The sequence below is a fragment of the Enhydra lutris genome, unplaced genomic scaffold (assembly GCF_002288905.1).
Source record: "Enhydra lutris kenyoni isolate GAN:26980312 unplaced genomic scaffold, ASM228890v2 scaffoldscaffold39, whole genome shotgun sequence".
NCBI classification, from domain to species: Eukaryota; Metazoa; Chordata; class Mammalia; order Carnivora; family Mustelidae; genus Enhydra; species Enhydra lutris.
In genome coordinates, this window is record NW_019154123.1 from 18203364 (window position 1) to 18223538 (window position 20175).

General features: G+C 49.1%; 1 protein-coding gene across 1 annotated transcript in view; it reads left to right on the forward strand.

Annotated features, from left to right (window-relative positions):
• The window catches only part of LOC111154967 (EPH receptor B1), a 288290-nt gene extending 270028 nt beyond the window's left edge, over window positions 1-18262 (forward strand). Inside the window, exons 13-16 of the mRNA XM_022514925.1 lie at window positions 4927-5076; window positions 11361-11554; window positions 13411-13566; window positions 16829-18262. Of these exons, the coding sequence (XP_022370633.1) occupies window positions 4927-5076; window positions 11361-11554; window positions 13411-13566; window positions 16829-16937 (609 nt within the window). The 3' untranslated portion in view covers window positions 16938-18262. The remainder of the gene's footprint in view (window positions 1-4926; window positions 5077-11360; window positions 11555-13410; window positions 13567-16828) is intronic.
• Window positions 18263-20175: the final 1913 nt, after the last annotated feature.

Consider the following 20175-nt stretch of genomic DNA (forward strand, 5'->3'; position numbering starts at 1 on the left):
TTTATATACTCAATTGTGTTAGTTTCCTGTGACTGCTATTACAAAGTAGCACAAACTGAGCGCTTTCAACCACAGCAATTTTTTCTCTTGCTGTTCTGGAAGCTAGAAGTCTAAAACCAAGGTGCTAGCTGGATAGCGCTCCCTCCCAAGGCTCTAGGGAACAATTTGTCCCATGCCCTTCTCTTGGTTTCTGGCTGTTGCTGTCAATCCTCGGCCTTCCTTGGCTCACAGGTACATCATTCCAGTCTCTGCCTCCATCTTCCTGCATTGTTCCCTCCTATCCGTCTCTGCGTATTCACAGGACCCTCTTCGGATACCAGTCCTTGGCTGCTGGGTCCACCGCTCTATCCAGTATGATCTCATTTTACTTGGTTACATTTTGAAATACCCAGTTTCCAAATAAGGTCACATTCACTGGTACAGGAGGTTAGAACTTGAACATATTCCTTTGGGGAAGGGGGGCTGAGTGGGATGCAATCCAACAAACACAACCCAATAAATCTTGTTTAATGGTAACAATAATACATTGAGTGGTTCACACATATATCATGCTGGATCTTCCCAACAATCCCAATATGTTTTATATGCTGTAAACCTTTTGGAGAGTTGTTTATTGTAGAATTCAGAGATATTGCATGATGCTCTTGGTCATAAACCTATCGCTTCCAGACTTCCAGGGGATTCCTCATGCAGCATGGCCCCAGTATTTGACGGACAAGTCTTTTATCACCACACTCAGTATTCATGAGTGTCTGGATTCCTGCTATATGCCCACTGAGACTTCATCTCACACAAGATGGCAGAGAAAAGCACTGTAGCAAAGCCTCTCACCCACACAAGTGTTACTTTTATGGGCATCATTGGGATAAGTCGTCAGCAAGGGGAATGGGTGTTATGCTCAGACTTTGGCCTCCAAAGCTCCACAATTGACTGAGTTTTAGAACCAAAGCTATGAGCTGTTATGTTTAATCTCACTGTGACAAGAGAGTGAGCTGGCTGGGGGACACTGGGGCTATCCACTGATCATTGAGATGGAGCTGAGTCTCACCACGGACTGCCTCCTCTCCGCCAGGGTGCTGGGCAGCATGGGTCCCGCCTCAATGCTTTTGCAAGGCTGGCTGCGGCTGAGGGACTGATGGACCTCTACTCGGAGACCTTCGACCTGGTGGTCCCACGCAGGTGTGAGTTAGCTGCGTGTAACCCACTGCTGAATTAATCCCCTGCTGAATATCTTCTCTTAGTTCATCAAATTACACATACACGCACACACACTTTAGAGTTTGCCTTATACCAGGATGAAAGCATGATTATTCTAAAGCAGTGGATTTCAAACTTTTGAAGAATTTCTCAGCAGCACAACCACTCAGTGTAAAGCTTCATGTGGAAGGTCAGGGTCTGAAGTCCTGTTGGGGAGATTAGGGCCTTGATGGTGGTGAGATGCTCCTCCCTCCTATTCTCTTCTTCCTCCCCCACATCCCAGCAGTGGCCCCTTGGCAGCTCTGGGGAAACTGGGTCCCTGCAGAATGCAGACTGTCTTCACGTCCCTGGCAATAGCAGTCATCTGGTGTCTTGGAGAAAGAAACCCTGTGCTGGGGACAGCACGCCCTTGAAGACCAGTGTCACCCTTTCTTTGCCCATGTGGACACAGTTTCCTTCCCAATGAGCCTCATCTGTTCCTCAACCCCTGAGAATTCTTCCCTCCTGCTCCTTCCCAAATCACTCGTTCTCTGTGCTCCTTCCTCATGCCTGCTTTGGTGAGAGCCAGTGACTCCTAGAGCACTTTGCAATCATATGAGTACCTTGGCCCTGGGCCTTCCGGCCCAGACTTCTCTTCCAGCAGGAGGACTGTCCTCTCTAGCAGACCCCTGCCTGCTGTAACACCATTCCATTAACTTTTCTTCCAGTCTCCCTCCGTGGGGCTGGTCACTACACCTAAATTAATAGTTTTCCTTTCACATAACCAAAGACAAGTTAAATAATCCTCACCATAATTACCCCTGAGCATCAGAAGGCAACACAGATGACGTGATGTTTGAAAGGCTGAGAGAAGTTTAAAATTCCCAGGAAGGAAAGCAGCCATCCCTGAGCTGCACCCCGCCGCCCACCCGCTTTCCCTTCCTCTTGTTTGCCTTGGAGGTCAGCATCGGCCTGCTCTCTTGGCTAAGTGAAAGAGCTGGTATGACAAGCTGTCACCTGTCTGTCCAGGGCAGCTCTTCTGGAAGGCTCTGCTCCCTACTGGGATTGGTGGGGGGCGGTGGCCTTGACAGGCCAAACTCAGTGTTCAGTGAGGCCTGGCAACGCAAGGTGGCGGGAGGGCTGAGGCGCTTTGCCAGCAGGCCCAGCAGGCCCAGCTCCACCACTTTACATGCAAGAGGGAGCAACTCAACAGCTGTCACCGGCAGCCCCTGGGGTCCGCTCCAGACTTGGCAGAGAGGACACCTTCAGACTCCCAAACCACCTCTTTGAAATTCAGAAGAGCCACTTCACACCCCCTCCCCCTCTCTGACACACACATACACACAGAAGATAAGCCCGAACTCTCTTACCCACAGACCTACACAGCCAAGCTTTCTCTCCGTCTCCCACTCTGCTCTCACACATACTGATAAGTAAGTACTCAGTCACAGAGCCCCGTTCTCTCTCTCTCTCTCTCTCTCTCACACACACACACAGTCACATTAATTAAACTCCTGTTCTCTCCTGCCTCACTTAACCCAGGTATTCTGAGAGAGCAGAAACCCCTCCCCTGGGCCCAAGCCTTCTCCGGGTGCGGAGTCCACTCCAATGGCAGACCCTGGCCTCCAGGCATTCAATGACTCCTGGTTCACTGGCTGAATTTTCATCCCTCTCTTCCCAGCCATGGGCGCCTGGTAGATAAAGCCGGTGAACCCACTGCTATTCTGGGGACAGCGAGAACAAAGCAGCTGGGTGCAGCAGAGGCCCAGGCCTGCCCTCCAGGCATTTGTCATGCTGGCATTTGAGCAGAGGCTATCTCCCACCGCAAAGGCCTGCTGTCATCCTCAGGGGAAATCAGGGCTGGCTCCTTTGCAGGAAGCTGGATGTGTACCTGGGGAGGTCCTGGCCGGGTAGGGGATCCCTATTCCTCCCAGACCCGGTCAGGAAACCAGATATAAATACACTTTGCTGCTTGCTCCTTTTTCTGTCACTCGCACTCAGATTAACCACTTACACATTTTAAGGGTATTTTTGCCAAAGTCCGACATGCATCTTTGGTGACTGGAACAGATCCGGAGTGGTCAGTATAAATATAGCCTCTTTCGGGTGGAGGCTTGAGTCCGCTGCGGAGGGGAGGGAGGGAGTCTATGTATTGTGCAGGCAGAGCCCAGGCAGAGGGAAAGGCTGGGGAGGGAAAGCCTGCCCCTTGGCAGGAAGACATGAGAATGAGGATCGTATTTGTTCTAGAGAGGGATGAGCTGCGGAGGGCAGTTCTGGTGAGTGCCCCCACTTCACCCCAAGGAGCCAAGGGCATCCCCTGCTCTCTGCCCCTGCCCCTCTCTCCCCCTGGGGGAGGCTGAGCTCCAGCCATGCCCAGCTCCCCCTTGCAGCTGGTTATCATCCCCGCTCTCATCCCAGCACCTGTGCAAGCTCCTCCCTGCCTGGGCTTCCCTCCTCCCCCGTCTTTGCCTGGTGAACTTCTGCTGCTTGTCCCCTGGGACTGAGGGTAGAGTGGAGTAACAGTTCTCATGCATGCGGCATGCCAGGCCCTGTCCCAAGCACTGTGTGGATAGGAACTCACATAATCCCCCCAACAATCAGATGACATAGGTGAGACTGTTCCCCCCATTTTGCTGATGAAAAGGAGTTGCACAGAGAGGTTAGGTAACTTGCCCAAGGTCACATAGGTTGAGTGGAGCTGTACTGGTTTCCAGACCCATGCAAAGGCTCCAGGTGCTCTTAAACCCTCAGGACACTGGTCCTCTGGCTGCGTGGCCACCTTCGCCACCCACTATTACGTTAGGGAGTCTACTCTAGTCCTCAGACACCCTGTCTCCGCCTCGGCCTCACCCTCCTCACTTTCTGTCTTGCGAATGACCCATTTTCTGTGTCTGTTTTCTTGTCTTCCTTCCCCACTCCCTGTGCAGCCTGAGGGCAGGGACCATGCCTGGCTCATGTCTGGAACACCAGCTCCTCAAAAAGGACCTGGCACGAAGTAGGGCTCACTGCCTAACATTGACGGAGAAAATGGATGGATAGCCATCCTTTAGGTACTCAAAACAGGCCAAGGTCTGGCAGACAAGCTAAGGGCCAAGCAGAGAGCCAAGCTGGAAACATCCAGTGTGGGTTCGGAGGGCAAGAAGGAGAAGCAGACGTAGGAGTGAAAAGTCTATCTCCAGCCTCCAAATATCAACCTCCACCGAAAGGCAGGGAAGGTGGCCAGCGCCTACAGAGACCTGGGCACTGGGCTGCTCAACCCAGTGCAGCCCAGGGCTGTCCTCAAGCTGCAGGGTGAGGAAACCAGCCCCCGCAACCCCGATAGGTGGAACACGAAGAAAATGGGGTAGGGGGCAGCAGGGTGTGAACTTGTAGTAGAAGGCCCCCAGGAAGGACTGCCTGTCACGTTCTTCCTTTTTGTGTTTGTTTTGCTTCCCCCTGACTCAACATTAGGATCAGCGTGCAGGGAATTGGGGACCAACAAAACCTCAGTACAGCAACCACCTCATAAGTGGCGTGCCTAGGTATGGTGTGAGACTAGCACGGGCCACACAAATCCCCCACCACCACCCAACCCCTGTACGTGGGTGCAGAATGGAAGCTGGCCATACGGGGTGGGCTCTTCTGGCTACCATAATTCACGAGGTGTAGGAGGCCTGAGGGGAGTGGAAAGGACATACAGGCCGAGTTCATTTTCTCCTGCCTTCAACTAGAAACCTGACAGCTGGGCTGACCAACTTCTCTGTTTTCCAGGGAGGGAAGATCCCCGTGAGATGGACAGCTCCAGAGGCCATCGCCTACCGCAAGTTCACGTCTGCCAGCGATGTCTGGAGCTATGGCATTGTCATGTGGGAAGTCATGTCATTTGGAGAGAGACCCTACTGGGATATGTCCAACCAAGATGTGAGTATCGACGGTAACCGATTGCCACAAATCCCCAGCCAAGGGTTCTCATAGGCAGTGGCATGCCAGCCCTCCTATCTGGTGTCAGCTCAGGGCCTTATAATCTGAACCTGAGGTGTCCGGGCAGGGGTACAAGGAACCCCTTGACACCAGTGTTTGGGCTAATCCAAGAGTCCGGCATGGAGATGTGGTAATGCCAATAGCCCCACAGGCACCCGTAAAGGTGCCTGGGCCAACCCAGAAGCCCCAGGGGCTGGTTCTGAATGACTGTGGACCATGATCTAGGGCAGGCCCAAATGAAGAAGGAGATCCGGCCTGCCATGGGTGACAGAGGGCGAGCGGAGCTGTCTGCTCTAACAAATGTGATGCCTTGAGCCGGTTGCAGTTTCTCCGTCGTTCACACTCTGCTTTAAAGACAGGAATCCTAAAGGACCCTTCTTTCCTGAAAATCTACTCTTTGCGGGGGGGGGGGGGCTCTGTCACCTCTCAGTGAAGGAGGAGCTGATGGGGCTTCCCAAAGCTGGTCACATTCAGATGGCCCACAGGAGCAGAGGTGTCTGAGCAGAGGTGATCAGCACCCCTCCAGGTTGCCCTCCAAGGACAGAGGTGGGCAAGGAAGGGGAAGAGTCATCTGGAATGCTTTAAGCAGAGGTGTTCCAGATGGGACCCTTTGCTTCATAACCACTGCAAGGTGAGGAAGACTTCTGAGGATGATTTGCTTTGCTAAGGCCCCAATTGAAAGTCATATCTGGATTTCCACACCGCCTTTGGTCCTGGGCTGTTCCTCCAGACCATTCCACTTCTGTATTTTCAATACCTGCCCTTCTTCTGGAGCGGAGCAGATTGCTAAACCTGCATTGCTCCATTCCGCTTACTCCGCCCATCCCCTTGGGGGCGGTTATTGCATTTCCCAACCTAGCGGCTGGAGGGGCAGGGCCATCCCCAGCGCACATCTGCTCCACTGGGCAACCAGCTCACCATCCACACCTCCCTGCTTGGGTGGCTCTGAGGTATGGCTGACTTGAGAAACCTGGCCTTGGCAAGCCCTCTGTCCCGCCCGAGGTTTAGAGCCACAGCAGGTGCTGAGATCAGGAGAAGTGGCTGTGTAGGGGCTCGGGAAAGCTTTCCCAGGGGGAGTGTGGGGACGGGCTGGGCTCCTCCCAGCCTCCAGGGGTGCTACGGCGTCAGCCCGGGGCCCAGTAAAAGGGCTGCACGGCTAACTAGGTCCCAGGGCCTTGTGAGGCATGTGGGTTCCCTCTCATCTCTGATTATCCATGCCTCACCTCCGCCCCTGGAACATGTCAAAACAGAAAGTGTCAGAATTGATGCTGAGGCTGCATTCATGAAATCAGTGGCCCCCCCAGTCCCATCCAGACCGTCAGAGTAATAAATGGGATCCAGAAACATGGAAGCCCTTCCCTGAGACTTTAATCCCATTAAGAACAATTCAGCACGCAAAGAATGGATTCTGAAACCTTCTGCCAGGCGAGATTTGACATTCAAGATCTTCTCAGCAGATGAATTCACCTAGGCTGAAAACAAATGGAACTTCTGATAGCAGACTTCCAGAATTCCCAAATCATTCATTCAGCAAACACTCATCACTGCTGGGCATGGTGCTTGCCGCTTCTGTCCCTGGGTGTCCACAGTCCGGCGGCGCGTACACAGGGCGGTGGGAACACTTAGAAGGAGGAGGTAAGGAGGGCTTTCCGGATATTTGACTCTTGAGCTGTGTCTCAAAGGGAAGAGGAACATGTGCAAAGTAGCAGTTTATTCCAATTTTGTGGTATTTCTCCCACACAAGGCCCCTCAACATGGCTCCGAGGGCAGTTCTGCTCTGGATGGAAGGTGGGGCTGCCTTTCGCCCCCTCGCAAAAGGCCTGGCCTGAGAGACAGCCAGGAGGGGCCACGGCTGCCCCGGGCTGCAGCCCCACTCGTCAGAAACCACGGAGGTGGTGGCAGTAGAGGATTCTACAGATGACAATTGAAAGGCTTTAAGAAAGGGAATTGCAGAGGCAAGTCGGAGTGCTAGTAATTGGGCTTCCGGAGCCCAGGAAGGTCTTTGAACATGTACAGAGAGTTTGTCAGCCAGAGAGAGAACTTGGAAGTTCTGCTGCTTGGATCTGATTGACAGAGATAATGAGAGTGGCAGTGTCTGTGGAGAGGAGCTGCGGTTTTACTGAAACATCAGAGCTCAACTTAACCCCCTCTGCCCTGGTTCCTCCACGACACTGAGCTTCTCCACTTCGGTCTCCCCTGTGGAAGGTGGAGCAGGTGCCGTTGGACTCGCTAATGAGAAAGACCTGTCTGGGCGCCACTGGTAGCCCACAGAGGATGGGAGGACCCGGGGAGGGGCCCCGCTCCTCTCCCAAGAAGCACCAGTCACTTTCTCTGAGGCAGTGGGGTCACACCAACAGCCCCTGTCCCCTCCCAGCCCCTGCCTTCTCCAGGTCCAGGGGAACAAAGGCAGCCCCTCCCCCCTCCCTGCCCCAGCCTCCTAGGGCCCAGGGTGCTGGCTTGTGCTGGCCTTCAGGCCCAAAGGTTGCTGCAGAACATTCCAAGGGAGCCAGCCACCTATTCTGCCCGAGTGACAGTTACCTCATTTGGTTCTCTTACTCCCACACCCTCGCTTTCCCTTCTCTCTGGAGATGCTATCTGATCTCGTTCTAATCTCCAGTGTTTTCAACAGCCATTTATCCCATCCTGTTACAGACCAAGGAAAGGGACCCAGGACTCACTCCGATGAATTCCAAGTCTGCTCAGATGACCACTCTATGCCCCCAAGCTTGGCCTGTATCTTTTCACACAGTTCAAACATGGTAGCTGGTGTTTACAGCCCTTGGCTGGCCAGATGGAAGGGGCTTCTCCCTGTCTCCTCCCTGTTTTCCACACCTGTTAGCAAGGCAGGCGTGACCAAGAATGGTCCCCAAACCCCACTAGAGGACCACAGTTCTTTTTTTGAAATGATGATGTTTTAATTTGATTGTAAGTTATATACTCAGAAAATTTGGAAAATACCCAGATCCTTAAAAAGAGTCAAATTCTCCAAAGTGACAGCATTTTAATGAAAGACTTAAGCAGCAGATAAATCAATTAATGATCAAAATAATTTTTTCTTTGGGGTGAAGGGTAAAGGCTTTTTTTTTTTTCAATGTACAAAAGGCACCCATGCTTCCAGAATATCAATTCAAGTAGTAACAACAAAATGATCTAATAGAAATAGCAAATGGCATGAAGTTCCATTTTGTAAACACAAGTGTGACTATCCTCTATCCTGGAAGGTGAGAAATAAGGATCTGGTATTAATTAGCTCCCCCACCATGTGCTTGGTGCTTCTCAAACACTACCTTCTAGGCCTTCAAGTGACCAGAAGTGCAACAGTAACCCCCTTTGCCAAGACAGCTACTGTGTTACACGTGGTAGGAATGACAGCCCCCATCTGATGAAATGATGCCTTCTGCTGTTCACGTGTATGGTGCTGGACATCACCTCGTTGTGTCATCTAATCCTCGTCATGTCATCTAATCTTTTTACTAACCTCATCTGTGAAATTTCCAGAAGTCAAGTGACTCTCCCAAGGTTCTCAAGCAAATAAGAAGTGAAACTTGGATTCAAACCCAGGCCACCAATGTCTTTGTCCTTAGCTATGATGCTGTACCGTCCCCAGCACTGTGTGTGGGTCTGCCTCCTGGCTGACCTGTGGGGAGGAGGGCTCAGTGGTTCTGATGTCCTCTTGAAAAGAAAGAAGGTCTACCAAGCGAACAGAGGAAACACAAAAGCAAATGGCGGGACGGTCTTCAACATGTCCAATGAGGGGGCGTGCAGAGGAGACATGGGAAGCGTAACTCAGTTGCATTTGATCCAGAGATTACAGACAGATGATCCACTGTGTGCACGGGTCCCCGAGGCTCGTTCATGGCGCTCTGCCCAGGAGTGCATGGGTCAGCGGGTCACGCCATAGAGCTGGGCCTCCTGCTGAAGGGCCCTGACTCTGGTGCTCCTTCCGGTAACAGGCAGATGGGAGAGAAACTTGCCAGTGGGAATACATACTATTTGGGGCTCTACCATAAAATAATTTGAGCAGAGATGCCAGCAGTTTAGAGGAACATGAGCTGCCCTACACTGGAAGACTTTGGGGGCCCCTAGCCCGATGAGGATTTGAGAATAGACACTAGACCCTCCCACTGGCCCTACATAGCTCGTCCTTAAGGAACCCAAGAAGAGCCATTCAGTGGATAATCCCACTTGTCTCCACAGTGACTAGGGACTCTGTGACAGGGCCACTCAGTCTGGCTGCCTAGAAGGAACTAGAAAAAGGTGCCAATTTATGAGCCAGGCTTATGGGAAGGCTGCCCGGCCACCCTTCCTCATGGATGACTTGGTTGAGCTCCATACCCCTGCTTGCCGTCATGAAGACATCAACTCCTGGACTGTTCTCCAGGCTGACTACAGTGGCAGCCCCACAGAGGCCTAGGGAACGTGGGCTTCAGGATACTCCAAACTTAAAATCAGACCCTCCTGCAATATCTTCTCAGTCCTACCGTTTCCTAACTGTGGTTCCCCAGGCAGGTTATTTGCACTGTGTGCCTGGGGAAGTGGGGCTGTAATGCCCTCCTAAGAGGAGAGAGGTGATTTGATTGGCAGGAGTTTGGCAGAGGTAAAAATCTGTCAGGGGCACAACATATTATGCAAAAGTGAATGTTCCCAGTCCCCAGTTTGTGGATAGTGCTAATATTGGTATGGTTTGTATGCTTGTTGGTTTTCCCACCACCTAGAAGAGAAGGAATAATACACCTTGATTATCTCTAATGACTTCAGGTCATATTATTTCATGCCCCACTTCATGTCCTATATACTGGGCATAGAATTTGTAAAAATATAAACTGATTGAAAATGCTTAATTTCTGACGGATCTACAAGGTAAAAAAAAGAAGAAGAAGAAGAATCAGTTGAAATGAATGTGACATTTTTTTAAAGTAGAGGCAAAAACACCTGAAAATCCCTGAACTCCAAATTATTTCCTTTGTTGTTTAAGGTGCTTGAGCTGTTTATTTTAATATAAAATCAATGTATAATTATTATAGAAAATAAAAACACAAACAGGCAAAAAGAGAAACATAAAGAGCACTCCTGGGTCTACCTGCCCAGAGGCAACCGTCATTAACACCATGGTATGTATCTTTCCAAGGTCTTTTGTATGCATGGGTGTAATTACTGTTTCTTGTTTTGTTTTGATTTTTGTTTTTTTTTTCAAAAGCAAGATTATACTAAACCTGCAGTTATGCTGCCTGCTCTTTTACCTAATATTACAATGTGAGTACATTTCCATTTCAATAGGTACATTTTTGCAACATCACTCCAAGGCGCTCATTGTATTCCAGGCATTCCATTGTGGTAGGAGGGAACCATAATAAATTCACATGTTTAGCACTGGGTCGTTTACAATTATCTTCACGATGATGGAAAAAAAAACAGAGGAGGCATAATTGATTTAAATGAATTGGAAATTAAGAAGTAAGGTGTTAAAAAAAAAAAAAACAACTCTTACAACATATGAAAAGTAGGCAGAAGTACTTAAAGATCTGGAAATCTGAACAAAATTGTCCCCCGGAGACTGCGCAAATTACCAAAACCTGATCAGGAAGGTTCATTTTAGCTCACTCGCCAGGTTATTTTGACCGCTGTCATTGTACTTAACCAGTTTACGGAGCCAAATTATCTTCAACCCAGTGCATGGTGCTGCATCGTGGAGAAGAAGGCAAACAGAGCACTGGAAGCTTCGAGAAGGGCCCTGCCACAGAGTAGGCTCTCTATCAAATGCTGATTCCTTCCCTCCCTTAGCAGTTTAAGGACCAGGCCACCGCAGGCTTCGCAGGGTATCCTTTAGAACTAACAGACTCACTAGGTTTCCCCAGTGCCATTGCTTCATCACTGCCCCGTGCCACCAGCTGCCAACAAGGCAGAATGGTGCCTGATGTCCCGGTACAGTTCAAGCCATTCACCAGCTCATCCTTCAGTAAGCATACAGAGATTCGGTGTGTCAGGCCTTGCTGCACGTGCTGGGGACATGAAGGAACAGTGAGACATGATCCCTACTTTCCAGGAGCCCACAGTCTAGGGCAAAAGGCCAAGTACATATACAGTCCATTATGGTGAGAGGTACATGAGTATGGAAGGAGAGCCCCTGATTCAGGGAAGCTCCATCCTTAGGGGCTAATTTATGAATTTATGACTGCTGGTGTCTCTTCACCCCATCTTACCTGTCACCATGTGCGTCACTGCAGGTCATCAATGCCATAGAGCAGGACTACCGGCTGCCTCCACCCATGGACTGTCCAGCTGCTCTGCACCAGCTCATGCTGGACTGTTGGCAGAAGGACCGCAACAGTCGGCCCCGCTTTGCAGAGATTGTCAACACCCTGGACAAGATGATCCGGAACCCGGCAAGTCTCAAGACTGTGGCAACCATCACCGCCGTGTGAGTCTCACAGAATGGCGTGGTTCCTAGGTGTGGGTGGTCGCACTGCTGGGGGCAGGCCCAATAGCAAGGCTGCTAGCCTTTAGATATATTAACAGTAAGGGTGAGGTGCCTAAGTTTATCCACTAATGGAAGAAACTCCAAGACATCTTTCCTTTTTTTTTTTTTTTTGTTCCACCTCTCTAAAGTATTCCCCACTCCCAGCATGGGCTCTGGGCAGAGATCAAGATACCCATCTGGGTTTCCACCTTCTGCTGGCTCTGTAATAATTGAGGAGTGGTAATGAGGCCCCACTTCTGGGAGATCCTATTTCCAGAAGGCACCCTTTCTGTTAACCACACCAGGTAGAGCTGCAGACTCTTGGCCTACTTATTGGCAAGTAAAAGCTCTGATTGCTGAGGGACATAGACAAAGCCATTGGATTGTTATGAGAGAATGCACAGAATGACTTTGGGCTCCTGTCAGCAACAGTCAGCTGTACGTTACTTTCTAACATTGCAGTGTTATTGGCTGATTGGTTGATCTTTTCAACCAAAGTTTACTGGGCACTTACATGCTAAGCTCCGTGCCCATTGCCAGCAGTATAGAATGAACAAGATAGACCTGATTCCTGCCCTATTGGAGCTTAGAATCATTTAGGAGTGCCAAACCCAGATGATCACCCAAAGGAATGCAGACTTGAGACCTTGATAGCCACTATGACAGGGAGGTGCATGGTGTTGGAGAGCATGGACACATACCTTACCTGGTATCAGGGACGCATCCCTGATGAGCATTCTTCCAGTTGAGTGATGAAGGGAGGGAATGCATGAACCAAATGAAAGGAAGATTTGAGGAGAGGGACAGGTGTTCCCAGCCGAGGAACAGCATATGCAGAGCCTCAAGGATGGGAAGGACAGGGTCAATGTGTTCAGAGTCCAGTCTATGAGGGGACTGGGTCAGGGCTAAGGCTGGTGAGGTGGGCAAGGGCCAGACACTCAGAGTCTGTAGGCCCTGCGAAGGCTTCTGGGCTTGATTTTCAGAGCAGCAAGCACCCACTGAAGGGTTTGACATGGCTCTGGATCAGGGTGAGGGTTATGCACATGATGCACCTGCATTTTTCAAAGAACACCCAGCTACAGTGTTCTACACAGAATGTTCCTACAGAAGAAGGAACATGCGTGAAGAAGATGGGCAGGAGAATATTGCAGCAATAATGATGGAGAAGGTAGGGTCCTAAGTCGGAGCAATGGTGCAGAAAGAGGTGGATGAGTTCAAGAGATTTTGGAGGTCACATCTTTAATTCTTGGTGAAGGACTGGGCATGGGTGTTGGGGGTTGATGGATATGTCAAGGGGTAACCCTGCTTTGTGGGTTGAGTTGTGGGTTGAGTTCCTTTGAGAATGTGCCAGAGAAGGTCAGTGGAGGGCTGCTCTGTTCCATTGATTTCAATTAGCTGAGGATAGAACCAGGAAAAAAAAAAAATGTTACCTATAGATTTGGGAAGGTTATAGTATACTTCATATATTTTTAAAAGAACCATATTCTTGGATGGTGAAGCTCCTCAATCCCAGTTTGCAAAGGAGGTACAGGCTTTCTCTTCCCTCCAGACTGCATGCTGCCTCAGTCTACCTGTCTGGCCCAGCTGATGTGTAGCAGGGCCCACAGGCGGGGGAGGGGCCACCTCGACTCCTGAATTCTGAAGGAAAGAAGAAGGTCAGTGCAGGCCTCCCCAGTAATCTGCATCCTGTCAGCAAGGAATTCTCAACCTGCATGAAGTCTGCTGTCTGCCCAGAGTGTGGCTCTGTCCACACATCTTTGAAGTTGTGGGCTCACTTCCCCCTTGTCTGTCTGTCTCTTTCTGTCTCTCTGTCACAGGCCTTCCCAGCCCCTGCTAGACCGCTCCATTCCAGACTTCACGGCCTTCACCACCGTGGATGACTGGCTCAGTGCCATCAAAATGGTCCAGTATAGGGACAGCTTCCTCACCGCTGGCTTCACCTCCCTCCAGCTGGTCACCCAGATGACATCAGAGTAAGTGACACGCGTTCACCTCTGTGCCACCTGTGGGCGGGGACCAAGTCTCCTTCTGTGCTGTGGCTCAGGGGACCAGTCCTGCTCTCTGGCCTCACCCCCAGAGCTCCACTTCTGTATAGAACCCGGCCTGGTAGGGAAGGGCCCTGGAAAGATGGAGGGCTCGGGTGGCGAGGCTGAGATCGATCCTGGTCCCAAAGTCACAAGTCACAGCCATAGGTCATTTGTCTCATCATCAAGGGTCTCTCCTCCATCAAAAAGAACATCCAGATGGAGAGAACACAGCCAGCCAGCACCTTCAGCAACATTGCAGGAAGGGGTACTGCACTGATTCAGCAACAATTCCAGACGTGTGGGGAGCTCGGATCCATACTTAGATAGCGCTCGTGAATGAGCAGATGTTTCCATCCCCCACCAATTATTTACCAGTCTGCAGCTCCCACAGGAGGATGGAGGAATACGGAAACTAAAATTATTCAAATACAATGAGAGCCAGGAAGGGTCTTTAACATCCATTAGTCCATCACTTCCCCAAGAATGTTCTGAGCAGCACCCGTTTTGGGAAATGTTAATAGGTTCTCCTTGGAAAAAAGGTCCCCTGGTCAAATAAATTTGGGAAATACTGAACACTTTATCACCCTTTTGGAGATTCGCTACACATATTAGCATTGTAAAGGCCATGAGAAATCCTGAAAGAAAGAAACCCATTTAAAATTATTAAATACTGTGGAACCATCTTTTGGATGGGTTTCGTGGCGTGGTAGTTTGGGAAATAATTACTTAGCTCCTCCCTTGCATTCAGCAGATTCAGAAAGGAGGTGAGTTAGCACCCGAAGTTTCAGTGCTCACGAGTGGCAAAGCAGGGGCTAAAGCCTTCTCTCCTGAAGGCCACTTCCTTCTCCTCCTACCAGTTCGGCCTGGCAGCACAGCGTGCCCAAACTTTGTGGCACCCTGAAATGACCTGGGAGTCTTTTCAAAAAAAATATGGATGCCTGACTTCCACTGCTAGATTTTCTGGTTTAATTGGTATGAGCTGAGCCCTGGGCATTGGGATGTTTAAAACTCCCCACGTGACTCTCATGTGCAGCCAAGGCTGGGAAGCACTGGACTGAAGTCGGCAAGGGTTAAATTTTGAATACACACATCTGGTTAGAGGGCGCCTCACTGGCTACCTGACCCGCAATGTGTATGGACAATATGGGGCCTGGTGGCCTGTGACACACGTTTCCCAGGTTAGAGGATCAGTCAATTGGCAAAGTTGCAATTGGCAAACACTTACGGGTCCCCTGTTATGTCCCAGGCACCATACTAAGTGCTGGGATTTCCTCCTGCGGTGGGCCAGCTGCTGGGTCCCAGGGGAGAGGGGTGGTCCCATCCAGCCCCAGGAGCTGAACCCCAGAGGAACAGCTTCTGTCCTGGGCAACAGCTTTGCAGTCAGTCTTCCCGGAGTCCTGCTCTACCTCTCTGAGGTTGATTCTTGCCAGAAACGATGGAACCTCCACTTTCTCCAACAAGATGGCTTTAGCGTGCATCTAGCCTACGATCCACGAAACAGCAGAATTCATTTTTTAAATGTGGGTTCATTTTTCTGTTGATGCCTAAAGAAGGCACTCCCTGTCACCATGAATTATTGTCAGGCACCACCAAAAACAAACAAACAAACAAAAAAATAACAGACAAAAAGAGAAGAAGCACTTACCAGTGGCAAACCAGGTTCTCCATCTTGAAGAGCTAACATGGATGTCCTAGAGGATTGGAGAGCCTGGATTCAGGGGCAGAAGTGGGTGCTCACGTTGGTGGGGCTGCTCCTGCTTCCCCACCATGATACAGCTGAGTGTGAGGCCATCACCCCCTAATCCCCCACGACTGAAGGAATCAAATGTAGTAATTTCCTTCAGTCCAGAAAAGGAAAAATTAAGGGATTAAGTTTAAAATAAAAAATATCAGCACACTATTGGAACAATGTAGTTGGTTTCTTGAGAGATAAAAGATGGAAAAAGTACATGAGCAACTAAATAAAATAGATTGCAGGACAATTTGTGAATTCCAAATTCAAGCATGCCTCTCAGAAGTGTTTGCTGAAAAGACATGGACAGTTCAACAAGCTGAGCCAGCTGCTTTCCTGAGGTGTTTGACCACCAGCTGAAAGGAGGGGTTGAGGGGAGCATAGGCACCTAGAGGCAGGAGCTAAGAAGAGTTTTAAGAGCAGCTCTACAAGCGTGGCTAAGAACCAGGTAGTCCTGAGTTCTAACCCAGTGCCACCGCCAATTGTCTATTGTGTGATCTTGAGCATGTTACTTAACTTTTCTGAGCCCTACTTGCCTTGTTCACAAATGAGCAAACAGTAATAGTACCCATCTCATTGGTTTGTGGTGATAGGTTAATGGACTAGTGCAAGCAAAGCATTTGGCCTGTTGCCTGCCTACAGGATGCACATGAGAAACAATTACTGTTTAAACTATTATTATGGACTTTGAGTGCTTTGTCAATATTCGTTAAATGCTTCATTAGGTATAAATGAGATAGTATGCAGCACATGAGAAGTACTCGAACAATGCTATATTATTATTATTTTATTACTAACTAGGGAAAGATGCATGGGTCTCCCCAAAATTAAATATAAGCCATGAACTTGATCCTAATAAGACTCACAGCTTAAAGATGAAGCCGATCCAAACCCCTATCCTAAACACATTACTTGGATTCCTGCTTGGGCAGATGTTTGAAAGTTATTTTGAGATCACCCTTCTTAAAAATTCATGACATTAAAATTCAAACAGAGGCAGAAAATGGAAAAACATCAGAAAACCCAGCAAACCCCACATCTTTCCGATCTCAGTGGGTGATCACTAATTTAGGCAGAAAGCTCCACAGCATAACTAAAGCCCCATATAGTGTATGCTTGGAGTATTAAAAAAAAACAACACAGAGGAAAGTTCCAGTCCACGTAGGGTCAGGGACACAAGGAAGGGGCTGCTTCAGAACCCAGAGGTGAAGAACAGGGCACAACACTTCCAGGATTGTCCAAGTGGGAGAGGCCATTGGGGATGAGGGCCACTGCATAAAGCAAGTGAGATTGAGCAAGAAAATATCTAGGTAGGCACTTGCCAAAGACTTGGGTAAACTTGAGTGTTGGATTTTAAACACTTTTATTTGCCTGTCCAACTATATCAAGAACTTGCCTTCTGTGACTAGCTTTGATCTATGAAAAGTTGCCCTAACACTAAAGTGCCTTTTTTGTGTGTGGCTTTCTCCCTCCCAGAGACCTCCTGAGAATAGGGGTCACCTTGGCAGGTCATCAGAAGAAGATCCTGAACAGCATTCATTCTATGAGGGTCCAGATGAGTCAGTCACCAACGGCAATGGCATGAGAACTCTCATTTTCTGGGGGGAGGAGAGGAAGGAAAAGGACCAGTCTCAAGAGGACACCAGAGGTTTACCACTGTGGAATGTTCTGGAAAGATAGGCTTCTTGGCTGAGAAATGCATTACATCAGTGAAGAAGAAACTGGACCTGTTCTTAATGGGCAACCTCCATTTCTCAGTGGCAGAGCATGTTTCAGATGCCGTGGGAAACCAAATCTGTGATCATAAAAATATGAAAAGGTGACGTTCAACGAAAGTGAAGACAAAACAATACGCATCAGGGGAACCAAGAGTAAACTCGCTCCCACCCTCAGGGGTCTGGAGTCACACATCCACAGGAAGAAAGGGAAGGAGGTAGAGGGAAGAAACAGGCAGTTTTCCATTTTCTTCCTCACCAATGACATTCTTTTCTCCTTTTGTACTCCTCCCCACGAGCCCTCTCCCTTCTCCCACATCCATTTCCCTTTGCTCATGACTCCTGTAGGGAAGTTCCTTCAAGCAAACCCCAGCTCCTGAGTCTCCAGATGTCGTCTGTCAGTTGCCAAAGGACTTTGCTGACCACTGCATGGGGGATCCAACGAATTCAATTAATGTCTTCATATTGAAGAAGAGATGTACCTTCAATTGAAAACCTTGTTTCTCTTTTGTTTGCATTTTCTGCAAAAAGGAAAAAGAAACCACAAATTGGGGGAAAAAAAAAAAAAGAAAAACCTGTTTCTGTGTGCAGGAGCACACACATGTATGTCTGTCTTCTAAAATGACTGTGCTTGTTCGTAACAGATGCAAACAAGAAAGAAGAACCGGGAAGTCTTTGCCCCCGGAAAATCCCAAGGGGCTGGAACGTGTTGTTGGTTTGGTGTTGACTGGCCCAGTTGGCCCATGGGCTCAATGGGGAGAGAGGGCAGGGAGAAAAATAAAATGAAAGGGGAAAAAAAACTCTCAGGAGCTTGCAAATTTAGACAAGAGACAGGTGAGTGGTTTGAATTGGAGGCAGTGTGGGCCATTCTAGAATGATACTGACTGATTAGTTGTTCTTGGTAACATCTGAAGAGAAGGAGAAGGAAGGTGTTTCTGGAGAATGTTCTTCCACATCCCTGAAATCTGCAATTCAAGAGATGGCAAGGGAGAATTCTTCTTACCTGATCTGTGGACTGGCGTAAGCCGTGTGGCATCCGAGGAATGTTTCAAATGTGTCTGTGTTTCTCTGCATTCCTTCTTGTACCTCATTGTTCAATTCGCTTTTGTAAATTCCACCTAACATTTAAATATTTTTAATTTCTCCTTTTCTCTTAATCTCCTTGCTAATTTTATCTGTCTAATTAAAATGAGCAGAAGCATGTCTGGGTTTACATAGAATGGTGTCAGAGTGTGTGTTCTCAGACCCCAGTGGGTCCATTCCCAAGTTCTAGGAGAATCCTTAACAGGTGTCCTTCTTCCCCACAAAGGGGAGTGAAGGAATACCTTCTGTACCTTGTGATTCCCAAGAAGCAGAATATATTAGACTCTCTCTCACTGATGGAACCCAAAGGGAGATCTGAATAAAATATGAGGTTTTGAAGCCTCAGATATGCAGCTTACAAAGCCACTGGCAGATAGATATAAACAATCACCAGTAATAGACCATCAGCCCTGATTTCAGTTTGCATACTGCATTTGAGAAGTTCGTATCCAGGCCAATTCTGTAAAAGCCACTGAAGCCTATTTTAGATGGCTCGCTTGTGCTATGTCTGTGAATACGCAGTTGGGTGGGTGGGTGGGGCATGAGGCAGTAAAAGGAGCCACAGTTCCCATGTAGCTTACTGAATGCAAATTTAAGGTGAGATGAGCCTTTTCCCCCAGTCCTAGGGAACATTGTACAGGGGGAGGTCTTACCTTCTGAAGACCCTTCAGAAAGGTTTCTGGCCTAGGAGTACAGCTCTGATGCTGGGGGGCCCCATCTCAACGCATCACCCTTGTGCTTATCCCCTGGAGGCCAAGAGGAGATGGATAGAACTGTCCCAGCAGATTTGTTTATGGTTGCAAAGGGTCCCAACCCAGCCATGTAGCAAGTAGAAGAGAAAACTTCCCCTTATTAATAGCTTGCCAATTCCATGCACAATTTGCTAATTACCCCAAAGACCTCAATCCATGAAGTGTCTTACAAGTCTAGGCAGTTCGGCTAATCTACTCCTAATTTTCCACAGGAATGAATTTTAACTTACCACCCAATTCCTCAGGCAGCATCTTTAACCCAAAAATTCTCACTGTGCCTCCACCAATGCCAGCCAGCCTTCTGACCGTCCACAAAGCAAGGTCAAGGTGAAGGTCGTGCCACACCCTTGGGTTTGGTTTCATCGTAAGATCCCACCAAGGAGACAGAGAGTGAGAGAGAGAGAGAGAGGGTCCTGTAGCACGGGGTCCGTCCTTAACCTCTCTGAGCCTCTGTTGCCTCTTGTGTCTAATCCGATAGTAGTATCAGCCTTTGATGGGGCCTAACACTCCTAAGCAGGTTCTGTCTGCCAAGTGCGGTGAAAGTACTTCACATCTACTAACTCTCTTCCCCACAAACATCTTGTAAAGTGGTAGCTGGTAATTGACCACCCCCAATTTTCAGGTGAAGGAACAGAGACAAGAACTTTCCAGCATCACACTATGGTAGAGTCGGGATTTTGACTCAGGCAACTGGGCTCTTGTTCTCATCCACGATCCCAGTGGGTCTCGTGCTTGAACACACATTGGCATCGCCTGGAGGGTGTGTCAAAACACATACCACTGGGCCCAACCGGTGAGTTTTCTGACTCAGCAGAAATTGCCTGGTGGTGCTGCTGCTGCTGGTCCAGGGACCACACTTTGCGAATCTTGGCACTCCACTCACTGGAATTAGTAATCAATGTAAAGTTCTTGACTCTGGCAGTGATAGTTGTTAAAGCTCTTGAGCTACCCAGAAAGATAGGAATGAACCCTCGCTCTCTTCTTGGGCACAAAGCGATGGGGGAGGCTGGTCTCCTGCACAGAGGTATCTGGCCCATTGACAATTTGGAGCCAGGAAACTTTACTCACACCCTCAGAAGAGCTCCTTGGGGAGAGTGCTCACTTGCAGTGAGATCCCAGGCTTCTGAATTTCGGTTAGATCTGCTACTTTTGCGTCTGGCAGAAGATGAACTCCAATTCAGATGGTTTCTTAAAAACGCACTTTGCCCAGTGGTGGTGGCCTGTGGCCCTCTGAGCCAGGCTAAAAAGATAGAAACTATGGCCATGCTGGTAG